Source organism: Hipposideros armiger, unplaced genomic scaffold, assembly GCF_001890085.2.
Source record: "Hipposideros armiger isolate ML-2016 unplaced genomic scaffold, ASM189008v1 scaffold_12, whole genome shotgun sequence".
In the NCBI taxonomy this organism is placed as follows: domain Eukaryota; kingdom Metazoa; phylum Chordata; class Mammalia; order Chiroptera; family Hipposideridae; genus Hipposideros; species Hipposideros armiger.
This window is the reverse complement of record NW_017731362.1, coordinates 1,682,977-1,705,529: the sequence shown is the minus strand read 5'-3', so window position 1 is coordinate 1,705,529 and position 22,553 is coordinate 1,682,977. Positions and strand designations below refer to the sequence as shown.

Sequence of the window (22,553 nt, the reverse complement as noted above, 5' to 3'; positions counted from 1 at the left end):
TATATATATATATATACACACACACACACACACACACACACACACACACACACACATACATATAAAAAATGTATACAAGTGGACACTTTGGTCAGCGTTGCTCAAGCAGTAGTTCACCATAATCAGAACTGTCCAGGCCGGCTGAGCGGCTTAGTTGGTTAGGAGCTCGCTCAAGAGTGTGAGCTCTGAGCAACAGCAGTTCGAGTCCCGGTCTGAGCTGAGCTGCCAACAGGTGGCATGATGGCTCAGAAAAAAAAAAAAAGAAAAAGAAAAGTGTCTGGACGCTGATGGTGACCACTTTGAGCACTTCTTGTAATTGCAGAAGTCAAGCATGACTTGTATTCACCTTTTGCTGTCAGTATATATTGCATATTATGATTTAAATAGTTTTCCTTTCTTAAAATGTGTATATATTTTTGGAACCCTCTGTATATATACATATATCATATATATGTTACTATATATTATATATTAATATTTCCCTCTAATGGCTCTGAATTCCTCTCTCTGACCGCTTCTCCCTTCAAAAACATCTCACAGAAAATATTTTCATGAAATATAATATATAGAAAAACTGTAGTGTGTGTGTGTGTGTTAATATAGTTTACCAATTTAAACAATGATCTCCAGGGCACTTGGGAAAGAGCTTAGAGATTTCCATTTGCTTTGTGAAAAGTTTAATATATGCATTGAAAGCCACAAGGCGAAGGTTCATATTACATGAGTGAAAGCTTGGGCGGTTATGAATGCTGAGTCCCAGAGACAAAAGCTCTTAGATCTAACTGCATTTCTGGAGAGGAGGGCGCCAGTTCGTTCACCACTTCCATTAAGGAGCAACTACTTATTTTAGTGGTGCCTTTCTCTCAGGAAGTGCAATATATAGTAAGGGCAGAAAAATAAGCAAAGGAGGAAATTTGTTATTGATTTTCATTTCTTCTGTGAAATTACATGAAAGCTCAATGGCTTGCAGCGGTAACTTAGTCAATAAGGCTCCATTTGAGACCACCTTGAAGTTCAGTTCTCTCCTGATCCTTTTAAACTTCCTCTAGTGTTGGTTTCTTTTTTATTTAATTGTCTGTGGTGCTGAGATACTATGAAGCTTTTTATTCATAACACCACAGAAAGGATTTTGCTAAAGGTAAACTGTGAAATATTCCCAGACAATAATATTCCGCCCCTCCCTTCTGGTTAAAAATCAACAACACTAAAAACCAAAACTGAAAATCCAAGTTAAAAAAAAGAGACGAAGAAGGTGAATGGTAAGACTCCTTATTATAAGTTTTCAGTACTAGCGTGTTGCTGGGTTTTCTTGGGTTTGAACTACAGAAGGACTAAGAACAGTGTTTTCTCCTATGGGGGTGGAGGAAGGTCGTTTATGTCCAGACTCACCATTATATGTGTGTACATTTTAGTCATAATACTTGCTAACATTTATTGAACATTTACTGCGTGCTAGATAGTATGCTAAGTCTCTATATGGTTTCTGTTCTGTAGGGAAGCAATAAGTCGCCTGTGTGAAGCTGTCCCTGGGGCAAACGGAGCCATTAAAAAGCGTAAGGTAAATAAATATTGGTGTGGTGTTCTTGTTTTATATTTCAACTATGGAAGAGATAATATCAAAATAGTTGTTAGTTCATTCCATCATATGACCTAAGGTTCAGAATGGCCTTTATTAGTTGGCATGATAATCAGAGATGCACTCGAAGTTGTTCTGGTCTCTCAAATTTTTCTGAGTTGCCTGACACTGTCTTAAATGGTAATGCCTAGAGTGACAGAGCAGAGAAAACACCTTGGTTTCAAGTCAGAAAATCTGGGTTCCAGGCCTAGGTCTTTACTTTCCATTGAACATGCTATCTCATCTCTCTGCGACTCCATTTTTGTTACTGTAAAGTTAGGTTGTTGAACCAGATGACCAGTTGGGTACCTTCCAAGTTGAATATTGTGTAATGTATGTATTCTACATTTTAACATTTTAGACTTTTAAAACTCCTTGGCCTATTTTCAAACAGAAACATGGGTGCTGGTAGAGGTGAGGTAATAACACTTGGGTAGAGGGAGATTTTTTATACTTGGGTTTAAATCCTGTTTCTGCCACCTACTGTTAAAGAGCAAAAATTCAGCTGAGGAAATTTGAAGATCTAATTGGCTTTATTGAGTGATTCATGAATTGAGCAGCATCCCATCTAGTAAATAGAGAGGTGCTCTGAGAAACTGTACAACATGGAAGGCTTTTATGGGCAGAAACTGAAGGACAAGGAAGTTACTAGCAAAAGAAAAGAAAGGATTGTTTCAGGTAAGGTTACCTTCCCTTAGGGAAAGGCAGGTGTCTTATCAGGTCGATCAGCTTCTTGTGTGGGATGGGGAGAGGGCCGAAGGTGAGAGATTACTGCATTGGTACTGACCAGAAAACTCCAGATTGACCGATTCAGATTACAATCCTAGAGAAGGTGGAAACTGCAAATAGGTCAGGTATTAAGTCTTGGCTTAGTGTCATGGGCTTTAGCACAAGTGACACCATGTGGTTTTCTCTTTAACACTACTAACTGTGTGATCTTGGACCAATCCCTTCACCTTTTGGATCCTTGGTTTCCTCATCTATAAAATGGGAGAGAATAACACTTATTTTAGAGAGTTGTGTAAGAATTATAAAATGAAATAATGTCTATAGAGTGACTCACAATGTCTGACATACATTAAACTTTCAACAATAATGGTAGTTAGTATTCTTGTTATTGAGTAGCTATTAAACTTTGAAAAGTCCAAAGGGGATGTGTCAAGGCTCTTAAGATAACTATACGAGTATAAATCATAGAATTGTAAACTGCTGAAGAGGGAAGGAATTTTTAGATATCTTCTAGTTGAACCCTCTCATTTTGTCAGCTACTAAACTGTGGCTCAGAGAAGAGATGTGCCTTGAGTCACTAGGACATATGAAGGTCAGAGCCAGCCGTAGAAGCCAGGTCTTCAGGTTCCCAATTTAGCGCTCTATTTCCATGCCACCCTGCCTCATTTTTTATCATTCTTCATCACTTTGCATAGTGCTGAACCCAGTATAACCCAGAATGACTCAGATGAGCCACATGGTGTGGAAAACTCTGATACATGGCCTTTGAATTCTATTAGAATTCCCCGTTACTAGTTTCTTTGACAGAACCCATGGCCTCAAAGTAGCCTCTAGCCTGCTCTGCTTTCTCATAACCTCTGTGAATAGGATGCTTCAACTAGATGATCCCAACAAAAGACTCATTCATTTAAGACTTTTTAATTTCAGGAGTAGGGTGTCCACACCCCAAAACAAAACAAAACACACCAGGCTGTCATTGTTCCATGAAGTATATACCTGTAAAGGAAAAAAAAAAGAAAAAGAAAATTTGAGTTACTTTCCTTTGACAGGTAGCATTTATTGAGGACTTAATACATGTCAGGGATTCTTCCAAGCACTTTATGTTTTGTTTTTTTTTTAACTCTTTTTCCCCTCAGTTTAAAAAAATATGGTGAAGTACACATAATATAAAGTTTACCAATTAACCATTTTTGATTGTAAAGTTTAGTGATATTAAGTACATTATGTTGTGCAGTCATCATCACCATCCATCTCCAGAACTCTTTTTATCTTGTAAAACTGAAACTCTAAACCCATTAAATAATTACTCCCCATTCCTCCCTCTCTCCAGTCCCCGACAACCACCATTTATTCTGTGTGTGTGTGTGTGTGTGTGTGTGTGTGTGTGTGTGTGTGTGTGTGTGTGTGTGTGTGTGAAAACCTGCTTTATTGGAATAAAGACAATAGGCAACAGGAATCACACTTCGTCCACTGTTCTACCTTCTGTCTCTATGATTTTTGACTACTCTAAGTACTTCATATAAGTGGAATCATACAGTATTTGTCTTATTCACGTAGCATAATGTCCTCAAGATTCATCCATGTTATGACATGTATCAGAATTTCTTCCTTTTTAAGGCTGAATAATCCCATTGTATGTATATACCATTTTTTTGCTTATCCATTCGTCTGTCAGTGGACAACTTGGGTTGCTTCCACATTTTAGCTATTGTGAATAATGCTGCTATGAAGATGGATGTCCAAATATCTGTTTGAGTCCCTGCTTTTCAGTTTTTTGGGGTACATAACAAGAAGTGGAATTGCTGGATCATATAGTAATTCTAGTTTTAATTTTTTGAGGAACTGCCATACTGTTTTCTATAGTGGTTGTAGCATTTTACATTCGTACCAATAGTGCACAGGGGTTTCAATTTCTCCATATTGTTGTCGACACTTGTTATTTTCTGTTTTTTGTTTTCTTTTTCTTTTCCTTTTTCTTTTTTATAGATCTATCCAGATTTCTGTTGTTTCTTCATGACTTACTACTTTGGTAGGTCTGGTGTTTCTAGAAATTTGTCTATCTCATCTAGGTAATCTAATTTGTTGGCATTCAATTGTTCACAGTACTCTTTTATAATCCTTCTTATTTCTGTTGAATCAGTAATAATGTCCCCACTTTTGTTTCTGATCTTAGTAATTTGTGTCTTCTCATTTTCTTAGTCCATCTAGCTAAAGGTTTGTAAATTTTGTTGATTTTTTGAAGAACCAATTTTTGGTTTCATTGATTTTTTCTGTAGTTTTTCTAATCTCTGTTATCAATTACCTGTGCTCTAATCTTTTTTCCTTTCTTCTGCTAGCTTTGGGTTTAGTTTATTCTTTTTCTAGTTCCTTAAGTTGCAAAGCTAGGTTGTTGATTTAAGATCTTTCTTCTATGTTTATAGCTATAAATTCTCCCCTTAAGGACTGCTGCATCCCATAAGTTTTGGTATGTTGTGTTTTTCATACTCTTTTCATCATCACAAAAAACCTAGACAGCAACTTTTTTTTTATATAAAGCAGGCCCCTACTCCCAACACTTGGTGAGGAAGGAGTGTCTGAGAAAAGTTCTGAGGGCTCAAATTTCACTACTGATTGAAGAATTTGCTGGGTTCCAACGAAAAAAAAGTTTTTATTAAAAGAAAATCATTTCATTTCCTTTGATTTGTGTAAAGTAAAATAGAGAGGAAGAGTATGGGCTTTGACCCAATTTTAACATTTATAAAACAAACATTCACTGTGTAACAAAATTCATAACTTAGAGTGTTGTTTTGTTATTTTTAAAGCCTCCAGTTAAGTTCCTATCATCCGTTCTTGGCAAAAGTAATCTTCAGTTTTCGGGAATGAATATAAAACTGACCATCTCAACATGCAGCCTCACACTGATGAATCTTGACAACCAACAGGTAAGAGCATGAATGTCATTTAGAGTTTAACATGTTACCCATTTCTCTAGAGGAGCCTGGGCATAATAGAGAGAATCAAGTTTCAGACAGAGTGTGCCTAATATTTACTAAAGCACAGAGGAAAAAAATGCCAAGGATTTATGCGAAACAATAATTAGAACAGCGTTTCTAACCCATCACTGGGGCATTTAACTGTTTGCATACTTACCCCGACTTAATCGGCTTTGTAATAAGAACTAAGGTGCAAAGAATAGAGTAAATGCCATTTGACAACTCATATCCTTGAATCAGTCATTTATTACTCTCCACCAACCCTCCCTGAAGAAAAAGCAATTTCATTATCAGAGCTAACACACTGTGTGTTGGGGGGGGGGGCGCAGATGAAGGACAGAGAGGGAGGGTGATGTTAGGGCTAATGTTCTCGCTAACTGAACTTTAAGCAGAAAATATTTTCTTTCAACCCGTGAGTGAGTGAAAAGCTTTCTAAAAATTTAAACATAATCTTTTCATCTTTGATGATTTATGATACTAGGGTGTACCTGAGTTTCCACTGTGAACCTTAGTGCTCAAAGAACAGCACTGCTGAAGCAAATTTAAAAGACATGCAGGCATTGGGATGAATGTATACATTTAAAAAAGACACTTTTTGACCTGGTTTCTTGGTTTCTTTTTTTAAACTGAATTTCTTGTGTCAGGTTATTTATATGTAATAGTCTAATTTTTCTTTGTCTACTATGTAGTGATTCAAGGCTTTTAATATTTAATACTTAAGGTTTTCCTCTATGGAGTGCACTGTTGATCAGGGACTCGTGGAAGGTTTAACGTGTACTTAGCAGTGGTAAAACACTACGAGATTTTGAGGTCACATATAGGTTGAAACCCTGGCTTTGCCGCTAATGAGCAAGTTACCCTGCCACTCGATTTTCCTCATCAGTGAAATGAGGCTTATTGTATTCATGGTGTTTCTGAGAGGATGGGTTTAGCAATAGTCTATGTCTTGTAGGGCTATTTAAAGGATTAAGTAAGGTAATGGGTGTGAATCACACAGCACAGTGCCAGTCACATGGTACTTATTACTTACACAAACATTCTTCCCTGAGAACTTTTCATATACTCAGTACTTAACAGGGGAAGCATATAATATACAATTATATATTTATTAGTAACATATAAGTACAGTTATATACATTTTGACTTCCATTTTTTTGCCAATAATTTCACTTGAGGTTTTGAGGGCTGTTTTATATCCTAAATGCAAAAGCAGAATAAAATGCATTGATTGCACAGTAGTATAAGTCATCACAGAGGAAAATGCTTAATATGAAACAGTTCAAAATAGATTCCTGTCCCGTTGGATCCTCATTGGTTATCCAAGAGAGGTGATACCATTAGTATGACAGCAGAACATTTGGGGCTGTACTTGGAAGATGCAATTTCTGGGTGGAAGGTAAAACATTCCTTCAGTCTTTCGGGTGCTTTGCCCTTAAGACGTTTGCAGATGTAAAATTGATTTTTAGATTTCATCTACGTGTTTGGTACCAGAGATACTTAATGCTTTTAGCTATGAGATCTCATTGAGTATAGGAGCCCTTGAATTATGAGTTTTGTAGGAGAGGAAGAGTAGGCAGAGCTAGAGCCAGTATGTTGACAGTCGTATGTGCAGAATCTAATGAGCATTTTAAAAACTGGCTTTCCATGGGGTGACTAAAGAAATGGGTGATTTGAGAAGAATAGGGTTGTGGTGTGTGGTAGGGGGCATAGTTTATTCTTAGCATTTCCTTCTCCTCCACTGCCTTTTTCCAGGCCACTGCGATTAGGGGTGGTAGTGCCACACACCTGTAATCTTTGTGGCAGATAATAGTAGGGATAGGGGGCATGGCTGGCTTCCACTGCCAGTGGTTACAGCAACGAGGTACCTTGGGAGTGAATCACCTTTTCTGCATTGGTATCAAGGAACGGAGTTGTGTTCAGGATCTCACTGATAAAATGTAATAGCTCAAATAATTTTGAACTATTTTGCAGGCCTGAGGGAAATGGCTTGGGGTGTGTGGGGCATATAAAAAAAGATGTGTCATACTCTGGATGCTTCAACTCAAGAAGCTTTATATCTCATCAAGAGGGCAACTAAGATGTTCAATGAGTGAAGGCAGCAGAGGAGCGACCTATGGATGCATGAGAAAAGGATTTATTAATTAAATTCTCCGTAAAGAAAGCTACCCTTTTAAGTTCTAAGATAAATACAAAGAAATACTAATGTCCCGCCCCGCCCACCCCCCACCAACTTCTAAGATACCGGTATGTTTTGGACTGAAAACATAAACAGGTTCAAGTTTCTAGATACATTCGTACATGAGAGAGCTTTTATGGGTCAGATGGTTCACATTTATTTTCAGCCACTGAGAATTTCAAAAATATAACCATTCACTCCTAGAAAATGTCTCATAGACCTAAGAGGCAAAAAATAAAACTATATTAATCACGTAATGATTGCAATTTTTAAAACTTATCACAGTTTGGGATGGGAAAATACATTTTAAAAAAGGAAGTTCTAGAGTTTTTTGTATATTGTTTTAAAAATTCAAAAAAGAATTCCCTGACATACTGTAATATATATTTTAGGGCCTTAAGCAAAAATGTCAGTCTTGCTAGATTCCACTCCTATATTTATTTCTACACTCCTCCCACCAACTTTAACAAGTACTGAAATTGAGAAGGGTAATAGAGATTAAGGTAAAACAGGCAGAAAATTTGAGACATCCTTTAGTCTCAAATATCTATCTAGAGGCCAGGCAGGTAATGCAAACTGTTCAGGTACAAGAAAAAACAACGGTGCAAACACAATGATAAATGGTGAGTGCCACTTGGACACCATGTTGGTGAGACAACATTGGGGAACATGGAAAACAATACCTTCCCTAAAGAAAGGTGAATCAGATACTTTTAACCATGTCATTATAGGTCAAGGGCTGCCAGATCTTACACTTTTGAAAAAAGAAAAAAAAAAAAAAAGGAAATCTGGGAGTTTTCTTGCTCTCTGGAACAAAGTTTTGGTCTTTAATTAAGAAAGTAAAATTATAAGCATGAACCAAACAAAATATTTCTGTGTCCTTAGGGCAGCCAATGTGAGATATCTGATTTTAAGCAAACATTATACTTACAAATAGATCCAGAAAATGCTCCCCAAATTACACTACATACTCATAAGCTTCTTTAAGTTCCCTCTCCCCACATCACAAAATCAGGGTAAAATTTCTCCAGAATTCCTTTGTTTAGTTCCCATCAAAGGAAGATATACATATATCTAATCCCTATTTTCTGCTTGGGACCCTGAATCAGAAATATTAAGTAATTTACCCAGTTAACAAAGCTAGTAAGTAGTGGAGCCTAGATTTGAACCAGGTAGATTAGTTCTAGTCTGTGATAACTTTTAGAATAGGAATACATTTGATTTTACACCCTTACAAGGGGTATTAAAAATATTACCATTTTCTATCTTCAGTAAATTAACAAGTGTTAATTTCAGTGGTCTCTCAGGTTACTGCTTATTTTTAAAACCAACAACCATCAGAGGAATCAGTTAAAGAGTTCAGGTCTTTCTCCACAAAATAAGCCTTCAAACCCAAGTTTTCTTCTCTTGCTCCCAACTCAGTCCCAGAGAAACAGAATCACGCCTCCAGGTCTGTAAACCTGTTTTTTTCTGAGCCTGTTTCCTGGCATCTTTATCTGGAGGTAAAGTGCAACCGCTCAGTTCATTGTGTATTGGCATCCTTTTTTTTCAGAGTCCAGTTCATTCACATCACATAAGCAAGTATTTATCCAGTCATCTGACTGCAACTACAAGCTGTCTGAAAATGCAATGAAAGAAGTGAGGCATGGGGGAGGCAGTGGCATTAAGACATTTGTCACCTCCTGTCTAGTTTTTCCATCTCTCTCTCTTCCTCCTCTCCAAGATAGTGTTTGAGCGATTATCATCATCTTTGTGAGTCTCATATTTTACAGAAAAGAATCACCCTCTCTAAAAGAAAGGATGACTGTACGATAAATAAGGTTGAGTTGTCATGTTGTATTGGATGTGTCCTTCAGCCATAACAGAGCAGGAACATCTAGTACATTTTTATTTACTGGTCACAGCCTTCTGACATAATCATCATAGAACTTTAGAACCTTAATAATCACAGCATCATGCTCATTATTAGTGAAAGTTTTCCCAGGTTGGCAAATTCTCTTACCAGAATTTACTGTTTAGTTTCCCAAGTTAATTTGTAAATCAAGTATTTGAAGCTGGAGCACTTTCCCTTATAAATTGTGGTTAAATTTAAAGCATAAAGTGGTTGCAATAAGACAATAAAATAGTATAATACAATAAAAAATAGTATATAAAGTATGTATGCAATGCAATTAGTCAAACAAAATACACAGAACAAGAAATTTTATTATCTCGAATGCTGGTGCGTAACCAATAACAAACTTCATTAGAGGAGGAGACAGAGGGAAACTTCAGAAACTTCGGGTGGATTTCTGGACAGGTTTAAAACCTGTAAAGGTTGACGGCATAATTGTTCATAATCTTTTTAAAATGCAGGGCTTTCCTTTTACTTGACAATTTTCACTTAACAGTTCTTATGTTATAAAGTTCAACCAGTCTTTTGCCTGTAAAGTGAAATGAAAACCAGAGAGCGAGTAAAACAGAAAATTTCTCTAGTATATAACAATGTTAGTTTTTCTTTGTACTTTCACATACTTTTTAATATCTAAATTTGAAAATTTACTAAGGACTTGTTCACTTTTGACTTAAAAATGGTCAAGACAATGAATTTTCTTGACTCACGGATCACAGTAGCTTTATAAATGATCAAGATACATGTACAAAATTTCAGATGCTCTTGGAAACATTTTAAGAGATAGCACACATGATACGTATTTCTTTTTGGGTTTGCTTATCCTTCTGGGATACTAAGAATATTCTATTTATCAGACACTAAAAATTTAACCTTTGATAGATCACAAAGTGGAATAGTCAGTTTTCTTAACAGGCTTTCAGTCCAATAACTCAAAAGACATCTCTTTTCCTAAACTGGATATGTTATTCTCACGTAATTAGTATCTGTGGGCTCCTGTACTGGCAGTTTGTCTTGGTTATGATTTATTCTTGCAAAACCATCCCGTACAGTGAAATAGGAAAGTAATTTCCCCCAATGCAAAGAAAATAATCTGGATTAACAACAAAGTCAAAGCCATACGTGTTTCAGGGTATTCTTGAAAACAGGTTTCGACAGTCCTAAGATCCTTTTTCTTTGTTTTGTTTTTTCTTTTTCACAACGGTGCCGTCACTGCCCTATTCTATTCTGCAAAACAAAAAAAACAAAAAAAAAATTTTTTTTTTTTGAACATCCAGTTTTTCATTGGCACGGAACTATTTGGAATAATCCCGAGAGGCAGTGGAATGTTGGGTCTCTCCTCAAGTAGTTTCCTCCTCTGGCAACTGCATTTAACTACTCTCTATCAATAATCTCATCACAACCGAGTTCTTCGGTCAGACGATTGACAACCATAAGTGAAAAAAGCTCTTCAATAAAAGCCAACTGATCAAACGGGGTCTTCTCGTAATGCATCTGAAAGCCACCATCCAGGGCTGCTTCTCTTGCTCTGGATGTTCTCAGAAACATCTTGTTGGCTTCTTCAAGAGCTGCGGATACTCTGTAGCCTGCACCACTCAGCTGCTCCTCTTCCGGATAGTCGTAATCGTCCTCCCAGTCATCAAATTCCTCGCCCTCGTCCTCGCTCTCGAAGTCAGGGCCTGCGATCTGGCCTGGCTGTTCCCCAGGGCTGGGGCGATTAGCAAGGCCTCGTTGCCCCTCTGGCTCCGCCACTGGCTGGGCCGCCTCCTCCTCCATCGGGCCTTCTTCCTCGAGCTGTGGCGGGGCCCCATTGCGGGGGTGGTTTGGGGATGGCTCCCGGCTCCCGCTGCCTACCTCCATCTGCGGAAGGTCACTCTCGCCAGGCATCACATCCATCTGCAGGTCGTTGCTCTCCTCATACAGCTCGGACAGCTCGTTCATTTCCGACATTGTACCAGCGGCTCAACCTCCTGCAAGGCGTTTTCAGCAAGATCGGAGCTACGCGGCCCTGTGGTTGTGCGCGTGCGCAAACGGCGCGCGCGACCCTGTGCGTCTGCGTGACCCCCAGACACCGCCTCTCGCTTGGCGCGCCACTTGGGTGGGAGCCCCCTCACTGCTGCGCTGGGTGGTGTCAGCGTGGCTTAGTGGTTTATGTTTGGTTTGATTCGAAATTCATACCCAAAGACTGTGCATACGAGACTGTTAATTCGTCTTCGCTTTACTTAACTGTTCTGCTGCTTACGATGCTATAAAACTGGAAAATATGTGCCCGCGGTAACAACGCTTTATCCTCCTCCTTACTCCTTCCTTCCCCTCCTTTCTTCTGCTCCTCCTCCCACCACCCCAGGCAATCGCATCTGCTCCTAGGTTTTAACTATGCTGTATCCGCGCTAATGACTTGAACTCCACACCTCCAACCACACGCTATGTGCTCAACCACAAATCAACATATTAAGACCTGATGCATTAAACATGTTTTCAATTTCCCTCATTAGAAAAAGCTGAATTTACAAATAAGTATATTATATGTGTTCTTTTGCAAAAGTTATAGTGAGGTCCCATTTCTTTTTGCACGAGGTAATTTTCCATTACTGTCGGTTTGGTGTGTATTTAAATCCTTTTTCTTTGCATTTACATGGATCTTAGGTCCTAGTGGAAAAAATCTTCCTTTTTAAAAAACATGTCTCACACAACTGTCTTCAACTTACAAAACAAACCCCTCAGCAATGTCTTGAAGATTTAGCTTTGTTAGTATACATATTTTTTCATAGCATTCCGTTTGTATAGCTATACTATACTATAGTTGACCTAACTATGGAAAAATAATTTCCGGCGTTTTGTACCATAAACGGTAAATGAACAAACGGTAAATGAACAAAAACGGTAAATGAAACAGGCCAGTGCTTCTCTAGAATAAATAACTAGGAGTTGGAAGGTGAAATTGTAGAATATGCATACTTTGGTTTTAACAAATACTGTCAAAGGGCTCTCCAAATTCCTGAACAAATTTTAAGCTCTAGCCAGCAGTGTTTGAGAATATCCATGCCCTTGCCACACACAATTTTGTTGAATGTGGACAATTTTATCAATTTAATGGTATCTTCTTTTATTTTGAATAGTCTTGGTTTCTTGGAAATTATCTTTTTAATAGGCTTATCAAACATTTGTATTACTTCTGAAAATTAACTGGTGTTCTTTTGGGGTTATTTCTTTTTTCTTACTGATTCATAGGAATTCCATATGAGCTCTGTATATGAATACTTTCGTTTTACATGTTCCAATATATTCTCTCTTCCTGTCATTTGCCCTGTTCCAGCGGTCTTTTCTTATACAAAGTTTTAAAATGAGTTTTTAAGTAATCAAATGTAAGGGTTTTTGTCTGTACGTCTCTTTCTATTAAGATGGATTTTTTTCCTACCTCAGAGACCACAAACATAATCTTTTATCTGTCTTCTGATATACTTGTAGATCTTGTATGAATCAAACATTTGTTTATTTATACAGATGAGGACAGGATTTATTTATATAATTTTACCATATATATAGAGCTAATTCAGCCAACTCCACTAATTTAATCCCTTGTCCTTTGGTCTGCTGTTTGGTGACATATTAATTATAGACTAAAAATCCATCAATATGTGAGTCTGTTTTTGGACTTTGTATTCTAATGAATTTCTATAGTATGATAATATTCCTTGCTAATAGGGAAAATTTTATCTCTTCTTTAAAAAATTGCTTTAGCTTATTTTGCACATTTATTCCATGTGAATTTTAGAAGCAGCATGAAAAGTTCCCTGAATGACATTGGTGGAATTTTTATTGGAATTGCATGTAAATTACAGACTAATCTGGGGTGAGAATTGACATCTTTACCCATATCAAGAAACCATTTGCAAGGTCCCAGAAAACCACTTGCTCTCTCTTCCTTTGCCCCAGAAGTAACCAGTATTGGACTTCAAACAGAATAAAATAATTTTGCCTGTTTTTAAACTTTATATAAGTTAAAATATGTGGCATATATTCTTTGTGTCTGGCATCTTTTGCCCAAGTAACATGTTGTTGCTATGTAGTAGTTAATTGTTTAAATATCACAATTGTCACCAGTGGGATTGTTTCCAGTTGTGGGCTGTTATGAAAAGAGCAGTGATTTTCTTTAGAATATCTTTTGCTGCTCCTATTTGCACAGTTCTGTTGGATATACATTCAAGAGTAGAACGGCTTGGCCATCTTATATAAGCAACTTTAATAGCTCAGAATCTACTTCTGAAGACAGTATTAGCTAATAGCTACACAGATAGTATTTTAATGAACCTCCAAAACAGTATGACAAATACATTTCTGGAAACTGGTCATTACACATTGGGGGTTACAAACAAGCAATCCTAGAATCTCAAGTAAAAGAAATAGTCTTCTTGGCTAACTAATGTAGTTCACTCTGATAGTCTTACTTCTTATTGGAAATCTTAATGTTAGTGCCTTTTAGAATGCTTTTGGTGGCGAATGACTGAAACCCAATTCAAACTAATTTATATAAAAATAAATTAATAAGTAATATAGAAAAAAGATAAAGAGAGACAGGAAATGTTTTGGTTGAAACCATGAATCAAATATTACCACCAGACTGTTTTCTATTTTTAACTCTCAGCTGATTTTCTCCAGAGGGAAAGCTTCGTTTTGCAGCAGGCTTTTCCCATATGTTGGCAAAAGATGGCTGCTCCCAGAAGCTTTGGGCTTACACGGTCCTTCATGGCAGAGAGAGATGTATCCTCTCCTGTTGTCTATATCAGTTCCTCCCCAATGACATTGATTGGCTCTGCTGTATCCAGATGTCTTCTGATTGGCTTAGATCATATGTCCACTTGCAAGGAGAGGGACAATGAGATGGGTATGTCAAAGCCACCTGAACTTCATGGTCAAAATGAGATTATTATAAAATATGGGTGACGTGGTTTCCAAAAGGATGTGTTCAGGCAAAAACAAACAAACATATGTCCATTACTGTTAAATTGTATGTAACTTGAAGTAATTAATTTAAAGCATCATACATGTTAATTTGTTTTTGTTTTCCAGATTATTGCAAATCATCATATGCAGTCTATTTCATTTGCCTCTGGAGGGGATCCTGTAAGTATGGATTCATAAAAATTCTTCTGTAAGAGTTAAAAGAACTTCTACATAAAGCATATTAGACACTACACATGTCTGTTCCAAATATCTTACTACAATTTGTGAATAGCCACATGTAGCAGGTAACCAAAAGTTTGGTTTGACAAAATATTTCCTGTCACTGATTTTAAAAATATTTGGGTTAGCAGATGAGTTAATAATACTTCATTGTGTTATTAGCCATGGAGTTATCATCTGAGAAGTTTCTTTTAAATAACATCAAAGTCATGAAAAACAAATATGTGATACATGTGTTGCCAGTCCTTTCTCAGAATTCTTCTCAGCAGCGAGTTCCAAGTAGATCCTACTAATCATTTGGATTTGGCATAGGAGGAGAAGCCTGTCATACATGGCAACTGAGTTTAACCTAGAATGAGCCACGAGGTTTGCAGAAAGTTATGGCTGTAATGCTCAGCTGGGGAGAAAGAGCTGCAGTTCCTCCCTACTAAGAGGCCACATGGTGCTCACTTCCCATGAATGGTGCAGGACTGAGCCAGTGTTCTCTCTGCAAGCCGACTTTGCAGGATGGAGGATCATTCCCTGGCTCTGTACTGCATCATTTCTGGACCAGAGCAAAAGGAGAGGGGCCCTGAAACTTGGAAGCCTGTGGCTGAACAAGACGCACATCTGTTGAAACTAAGGGAGTAGAAGGAGGTTTCTGCTCTTCCGTGACATCATGACATTTTCTTGTACCTGCAAACATATAGAAGACTAGGGGAGGGGAGAGTCTGACTTTCATAATGACTGAACATCAGTCATGTCAAGAAAACATGGGGAACATACACTGACCTTGTCCTTACTGACAATGTATTACCTTCTTTTTTGAAAAGCATTTATTATTATTAAAGATTATATGCTTCAGAAATGAGGCAATAAAATCCGCTTTAACAGTTGATTTTTTTTTCACCATTACATTTAGTTTCTTTCAATTGAGGAATAAAATTTAGGATCATAAATGATAGGACACATAACCCAGAAACCCAAGAGAAGCATGCAATGATAGTAAAAATGAAACCTGTCAGCTGATGTCACTGCAGAGTTTTGATTTATTTTATCTTGAGGCTAAAGGTTTAAACTGAAAATAATTGTCTATCTTAAAAGGAAATAAAATTCTAAAGTTACTTTGTGTAATCATTGCTTCTTTTACTGGCATCTAAAGTATTTAAGAAAGTTCTTCCACTTGGGTGGTGGTGTAATTTTTGTGTGTGTGAAATGCATAGTTAAATGATGTTTAAATTACTCCATTCTTTAAAACATTTGAATAATTACTTGTCTTCCCATTGGCTAATAGTGACTCAAAGTATTAAAATATGTCAAACCCAGACAATCTGCCTGCTGAACTTCCTTGAAACATATGGAAGAAAAGCAGCCTTTACAGAATTTCAAATCATTGTTTTTTCTTTCTATAATGCATACTTCATTTTCCCTTTAGGATTCACTACTTCCTCACCTTTCAGCTTTGGGTATAGTTATTTTCAAATGAATATCTTAGTTCCATGGTGCCACCATTTAACAGTAAACCACATTTGAAAAGAGCTCCACCTTTTCCCGAATAGATTCCACTGATGGCTAACTAGATTCAGTAGCAAACGGGGACATGCAAGGTGCCTGGTGTTTAGCAGCTGCAATGTGAGCCCAGTACTAATTCTGAACTCTGATCCATCCAGCCTTGTAATCTGGCCTCACAGAAACACCAAAGGATATGTTTGGTAGCAGTGAGTTGACTGAATTCAGCCCGAAAGGCCAGCACTGCCTCTTCTCTTTCCGGTTCGGACATTCATGAAGGAACTCAAATACTTTCCTTAAGATACTTAAAGTAGTGTGTTTTATAAGTGTAATGTGAAGAATAGTTTTTGCTGTTTGCCTTAAATGTCCCCTTTTGAGTTTCAAGAGTTGCTGTCATTTTTAGGATTGGCTAGCAAATCCTTTTATTTACCACGAGCATGCCCTGCGTGGTGTCTCCGGAATAAATCACAGTTCTCCGGAATCCTAATTCATTTTAGACTGTCTTCATGAACCTTTAGTTCTGTAGTCTTTCAACCCACCAAAGCATTTCCCCTACAAAAAACAAATAGTAAAAAATTTGCAATTGCTGTGGCAAAGTTTGTGCCTCCTGAAGTGAGTGGGACCTCTGTGCTCTCTACAGCTGTGGAGAAAGCCTGCTGATTCAAAATTAAAACTGGAGCCACGGTATACATTGGCTTTGGAGGTCCCGAGTGAAGTTTTACCCTCAGGTCAGCGAGGCAGTAGGGTGGAGTATCAGGCTTTGGAGTCACTTAGACTTGATGTACTTATCCTGAGCTTCAGGGTCCTCCTCTATAAAATGGGGCATGATCACCTTTATCTCACAGTGTCATGAAAATTAAGTGAAATGCACATAAACTGATAGTGCTGGGTGCAGAGTGATAAGAGGTAACTATCACTACTGTTGCTAACACATGTCCATTTTTATTTTATTTCACTGAGATAATGTACAACTTCACAGCTAGCTGGGTATGAGGAGTAGGAAGCTAAGTCTCCATGGCCAAATATAGTACCCTGCTTTCTACCATATTTTGTCCAAAGTTTAAAAAGTCCTGGGTAGTCTTCCTCACTTCTTGACCATTGCTCACCCTCACCTTTACTCTTTTCTCAAAAAAAGTTTATTTTTCTCCCTTCTATCAGCCCTGAAGACAGTTCTTGGTAATGCTTCTGTATCTACATATACTTACTCCATTAAAAAAAATGCATGAATGAGTATGACCAAGTTAAATACATTTTCTTATATTTTCCCCCCACTATTTGTACTTTATTTTTAGCATTCTAAATTCTCCCAAATATTTCTAGTTAAAGAATTTTAGAGCTGTAAGAATGTTGGACACTCTTTTGAAGATGAGGAGACAGGTCTGGAAAGGTCCCATGACCCCTTTCCCATTCATCTAATATACCAGACAATATTGCTGTCATCATACCACCTCTTTAACTTTAAAAATAGCAGCCAAGCCTCCAGCAATGGTGGCTTTGCTTCTAAATGAATATAAGACAAAGCTGATAGATATGACCTTATTAATTTACAAGATATTTCAAACCTTTTCTTTTTGCATAAGAGAAATTTACTTAGGTGTGTGTTATTTTTTCAAATAACTGAAGACAAGTTATGCTGACCCTGAGATCTGCTTCCTGTATGATTCATTGTAGGTTATTAAGTGATTGTCCTTGAGGGTATTACAAACATGGGCTTCTATTTCCTGCCAGTTGATTGTATCTTCCCTCTAGAGAGTCATACTTCTAATCTGCAAATGGCAGTGTGTATTTTTTTTCCTGAGAACTGAGATAACAAAAAGCATCTTTAATTATTAAAATCTTATCATTAATCAGCTTAGTGTTTTCCATAAAAATCAGAATTACCAAGTGGCTTTTTGTTTGTTTTTACCAAGTCAGCAACACATCTCTTTTTTTTAACAACTTAGGTTTTAATGGGTTCTCTTTTTCAACAATGATTTTTTCTTTATATTGATCAAATAAATGCTTGTATTTCTGCTTTAGTAGTCCTTAAATTAACTTGCACTACATGCAAGCAAGCTAACAACGACAAAACCCAGTGTTTTTATTAATTTTTAAAAATATTTTTTGTTTTTCAATTATAGTTGACATACAATGCTATATTAGTTTCAAGTATACCACAGTGATTAGACATATAACTTACGAAGTGATCACCCCAATAAACCCAGTACCCATCTGATACCATACATAGTTATTACAATACTACTGACCGTATTCCACATGCTGTACTCTACGTCCCCATGACTGTTTTGTAACTACCGATTTGTACCTCTTAATCCCCTCCCACCTTCACCTATCTCCCCAACCCCTCATGTGGCAACCATCAAAATGTTCTCTGTATCTATGAGCTCGTTTCTGTTTTGTTTGTTTATTTATCTGTTCTCTAGATTCCACAGATAAGTGAAATCATATGACATTTGCCTTTCTCTGTCTGCTTTACTCCACTCAGCACAGTACCTTCTAGGTGCATCCATGTTGTTGCAGATAGCAAGATTCTATTTTTTTATGGCTGAGTAATATTCTATTGTATATATGTACCACCTCTTCTTTATTCATGGATGGACACCCCGGTTGCCTCCTTATCTTGACTATTGTAAACAGTGCTGCAATGAAAATATAGAAGCACATGTCCTTTCCAAGTAGCGTTTTGGGTTTCTTTGGATAAATACCCAGAAGTGGGATTATTGGCTCCTTCTTTAAAAGCCTACTGTTACATAGCCTTTGTTTTAAAGTCTATTTTGTCTGGTATAAGTATTGCTACTCCAGATTTTTTCTTAGTTTCCATTTTCATGAAATGTCTTTTTTCATCCCTTTACTTTCAGTCTGTTTGTGTCCAAAGTGTTTCTTTAATCCATTTGTTTCCTGATGTACATGGCATCTGCTTGGACACCTGGGACGTCATGATGCCACATCCTAGTTTGTGACACCTTTGTGATGACGTAACCCCTTGTATTTCAACTTTCAATACAGGAGAGTCATAGTCCCTAACCATTTTTTAAGAATATAAGTTCTAACATATTCCCTACCTGCGTTTCCTTTTATTCTTAGTGATATGGTCTGTTTCTAAATTTTTAATCTTCAGGTTCTCTCCCCAAAGGGCAGAGAATGTGGACCCCACAAGTGCTAAATTATATAATGGGTATTTGTTTATATTCCTGCCTAAGATGATTTCCTTTTCTCTTTAAAAAGAAACATTAACTTTTAAGTCCTTTCCTCAGTATCATGTCCTAAATGTACTCTTATCTTTCAACGGTACAATCCATTCATTTTAAATGCAATCATTTTCCCTTTTTTATAGGATACTACAGACTATGTTGCCTACGTAGCTAAAGATCCAGTTAATCAAAGAGGTATGGAAAGCAACTTCCAGATTTTCTTAAGAGCTGGTATATAGGAACTTTAAAAAGTAACGAGCAGTTATTTTCAATATACAGAATGAGGATCACTAGAGTGCTATGTTGGGTTCTAGAAGTGTTATGTAAATTTGAGTTGGAAGTAAATAACAGGGCAAAGTAGAAAAAAATATATAGGTGGGATTTAAATCCCAGTCTTTTGAGAGAAACCCATAAACCAAAAGGCTTATTATCTATTTGTTTAACCGAAAGAGAAACTGTTTTGGTTATGATGGAAAAAGGGCTGGCTGCAACATCTGCGGTGGGCAAATGAATTACACATAAGACCCAGGCTTGTAAGCTTATCGGCTTGCATTGGCGTCAACAAATGTGTGTGTGTGTGTGTGTGTGTGTGTGTGTGTGTGTGTGTGTGTGCGCGCGCGCACACGCATGTACATATGTGTTTGCGTATGCCCGCACGTGCACGTTTATATGTGTTGAGCCTATGCACTTACTGTTCAAGAGCCTGGCATGTCACTTTACATGTTTGACTTCTCATCATTTAGGTCTTAGTTTAAATGTTTCTTCTTCAGAAAGACCTTCTTTGGGTAAGACCACCACCTATTTCCAGTTAGCATATCCCACTCTGCTGTGTCTTAGCACTTTATTTCTCTTTTTATTATCACTTCTCCTGCACTTGTATTATTTGATTTAGTCACTTGATGTGTTTAATGTCTGTATTTTCTACTAAAAGCTCCATGAGGGGAGGAACCTGTTTATCTTTTCCCCTGTTGTTTCCCGAGCACTCATTACAACGCTTAACACATCGGTGATACCCGATAACTGTTTTGTGGAATGGCTGAGTGAATGGAAGAGTGAATTGATTTAATTTCTCTTCTCAGGGTTTAGCAGGGCTGCCTAAGAAACTCATCTGCTAGCAACACTTTGGGTCGTTGGCCCTCTCTAGACAGACATGGCTAGTATTGCTTCTCATCCCTAAATCCAGGTCATTCAGACTCGTCTTCAGGATGAGTGTTAGCTCACATTTCATGGAGTGGAATTTGGAAGTTCACAGAGCTATAAGACACAGAAGTGGAATGCGTGTGGCATGCTGGGGAGCAAATGAATAGAACATAGTAGAATGTGGATTGTGTATGTAGAAAAAAAGAGTCTAAACGGCATCTAGAGGGCACATAGGAGAGGGCTAATAAGTAGGGACTTAATCCCGTGGGCAAATGAATAGAGACTGCTGTTTACAAAGCAGAACTTTGGAAAGATTGATTCAGTAGCAGGATGCAGTAGATGGATTCAGAGAAACTTAAGGCAGAGAGATCCACGTGGAAGCTACTGTGATTGCCAAAAATGAAATTATGAGGACCAGCTGCTGGAACAGAACCTGGCACATAGTAGATGCTCAGTAAATGCTTGCCAAAAGAACATGGCTTTGGTAAGATGGAGGGGAAGGAACAGGTGGCAAATACTATGTAATACTCTACTGAAACTGATTCACTCTTAATGGTATAATGAAGAATGGATAACACAGTCAAAGAGCGAGTAGGTGCGACAGGAACTGGTGAAGGGAGGGTGGGGGTGTAGGAACTGAACACAACAAAGGACACCAGAAAAGAGCAGCCTCTTTGAACTAAGCCTGAGCTTCCCTAAAGAATAACTGCATGCTATTTTTGGGAAGGCCTCTGAACAACAAAGTCTTTTATCTTAACCTGAAAAGGACAGGGCGAAAGGAAGAGCAAATCAGGAAATCTAGATGTTTAGTAACTTTGCCACCAGTCACTGAATATCTCGTTGTCATTGTTCTTCATTCAGCAAATGCCGATGAGGAATTCAAAGGTGAATGCCAGTAGCTGAGGGTAATGGCCTGACAGGATCTACCATATTCCCCCATGTATAAGATGCACCCTTTTTCGAAAAATTTGGGGTCTAAAAACTGGGTGTGTCTTCTACAGTGGTTGTAGATTTTCTTACTTGCATTTCCCTCAAGTGATGAGGAGTTGTATGAATTTTATGATGAATAAAACTTGAGTTCAATAACTTTATGTAATACATTTTTTTCAAATTTCGGGCCCCCAAAATTAAGGTGCGTCTTATACATGGGGAAATATGGTACGTGGTTGCGCATATCCTCCCATGCTTAAATACAACAAAAGAGGCAGAGAAAATGATGATGTAGCTCGTTCACTTTGAAAGATCCTGTTTTGATGTTTTCCTAGTTCATTAGAGCTGAGCTGCTTAAAGGGGATCCATGGGGATCCTGAGAAGGCGTTTCTGATAACCGACGGAGGTCGTGGATAGGATTTGGAAGAAGAGAATGGACTCAGAAACAGTCCAGATATGTTTCAGTTTTTTCTTTCTTTAGCCCCCAGGTTGTATAAAAATAAGAAAGATGCTGGAATCAGACAGACTGGGTAGGAATCCTAATTCTCCCGTCATCTCACCATATGACCTTAGTCCAGCTGTTTCACATCCTTGAACCTCAGTTTCTTTAAGTGGGAATAATACCATCTACCTGCTGGTGGTGTTGGGAGGAGTAACTGAGATAGTGTGCAGAAAGCATCATCTCCTTTCTTCCTTCATCTCATATTTCCTTCATCCTTAGGGAAACGGGTCTGTCTAACAGATGACTTAAAAACAGGGTGATTTTCTTGGATTAAAAAGTTAGCACTTCCCATCACTTATCACTCCTTTTCTTGTCCCCTTGTCCCGTCTCTTACTTACCTTGGTTCTAGAGACCTCTGTGAGAAGCCACCCTGCTCTCAACATATTCCTGCTTGCATACCCCTCGGGGCTAAATTCTTTCCCCTCGCCTGAGCCTCTGGACTTTAGTTTCTACATAGTGGTACTAACAGCCTTCAAACCCACTAACAATTATTAATTACATACGAACATACAAGGAGCTGAGCTAATCACTGTGGAAGGAGAGCAGTTCCTAGAAGGATAGCCTGTAGGATATGCGCTGAGAAGAAGGGGCGCCTAGAGAGCAGTGCCTGGAACATAGCAGCCGCTGTCAGGGCTGGTGAGAGAAATGAACAAAGCACCCGCGAAAGAGCCGTGTAAGGAGAGCTTTGGGCTATGTGTTTGGATGTGTGTGTGTGTGTGTGTGTGTGTGTGTGTG

General features: G+C 37.9%; 2 protein-coding genes across 3 annotated transcripts in view; one reads left to right on the top strand and one right to left on the bottom strand.

The window, feature by feature from the left end:
• SHC4 (SHC adaptor protein 4) overlaps positions 1–22,553 on the top strand; it is a 112,830-nt gene that overhangs the window by 59,473 nt on the left and 30,804 nt on the right. For both annotated transcript variants that reach the window (XM_019664583.1, XM_019664590.1), the window contains exons 3-6: positions 1,495–1,558; positions 5,146–5,265; positions 14,454–14,507; positions 19,390–19,441. In XM_019664583.1, coding sequence (XP_019520128.1) covers positions 1,495–1,558; positions 5,146–5,265; positions 14,454–14,507; positions 19,390–19,441 — 290 coding nt within the window. The remainder of the gene's footprint in view (positions 1–1,494; positions 1,559–5,145; positions 5,266–14,453; positions 14,508–19,389; positions 19,442–22,553) is intronic.
• EID1 (EP300 interacting inhibitor of differentiation 1) lies at positions 9,678–11,419 on the bottom strand. Its single transcript, XM_019664603.1, has one exon. The coding sequence runs from the start codon at positions 11,331–11,333 to the stop codon at positions 10,758–10,760; it is 576 nt and encodes a 191-aa protein (XP_019520148.1). The 5' UTR covers positions 11,334–11,419; the 3' UTR covers positions 9,678–10,757.

Bases quoted from the DNA above. Each gene is read 5' to 3' on its own strand.
- EID1 (XM_019664603.1), bottom strand. From the start codon at position 11,333: ATGTCGGAAATGAACGAGCTGTCCGAGCTGTATGAGGAGAGCAACGAC.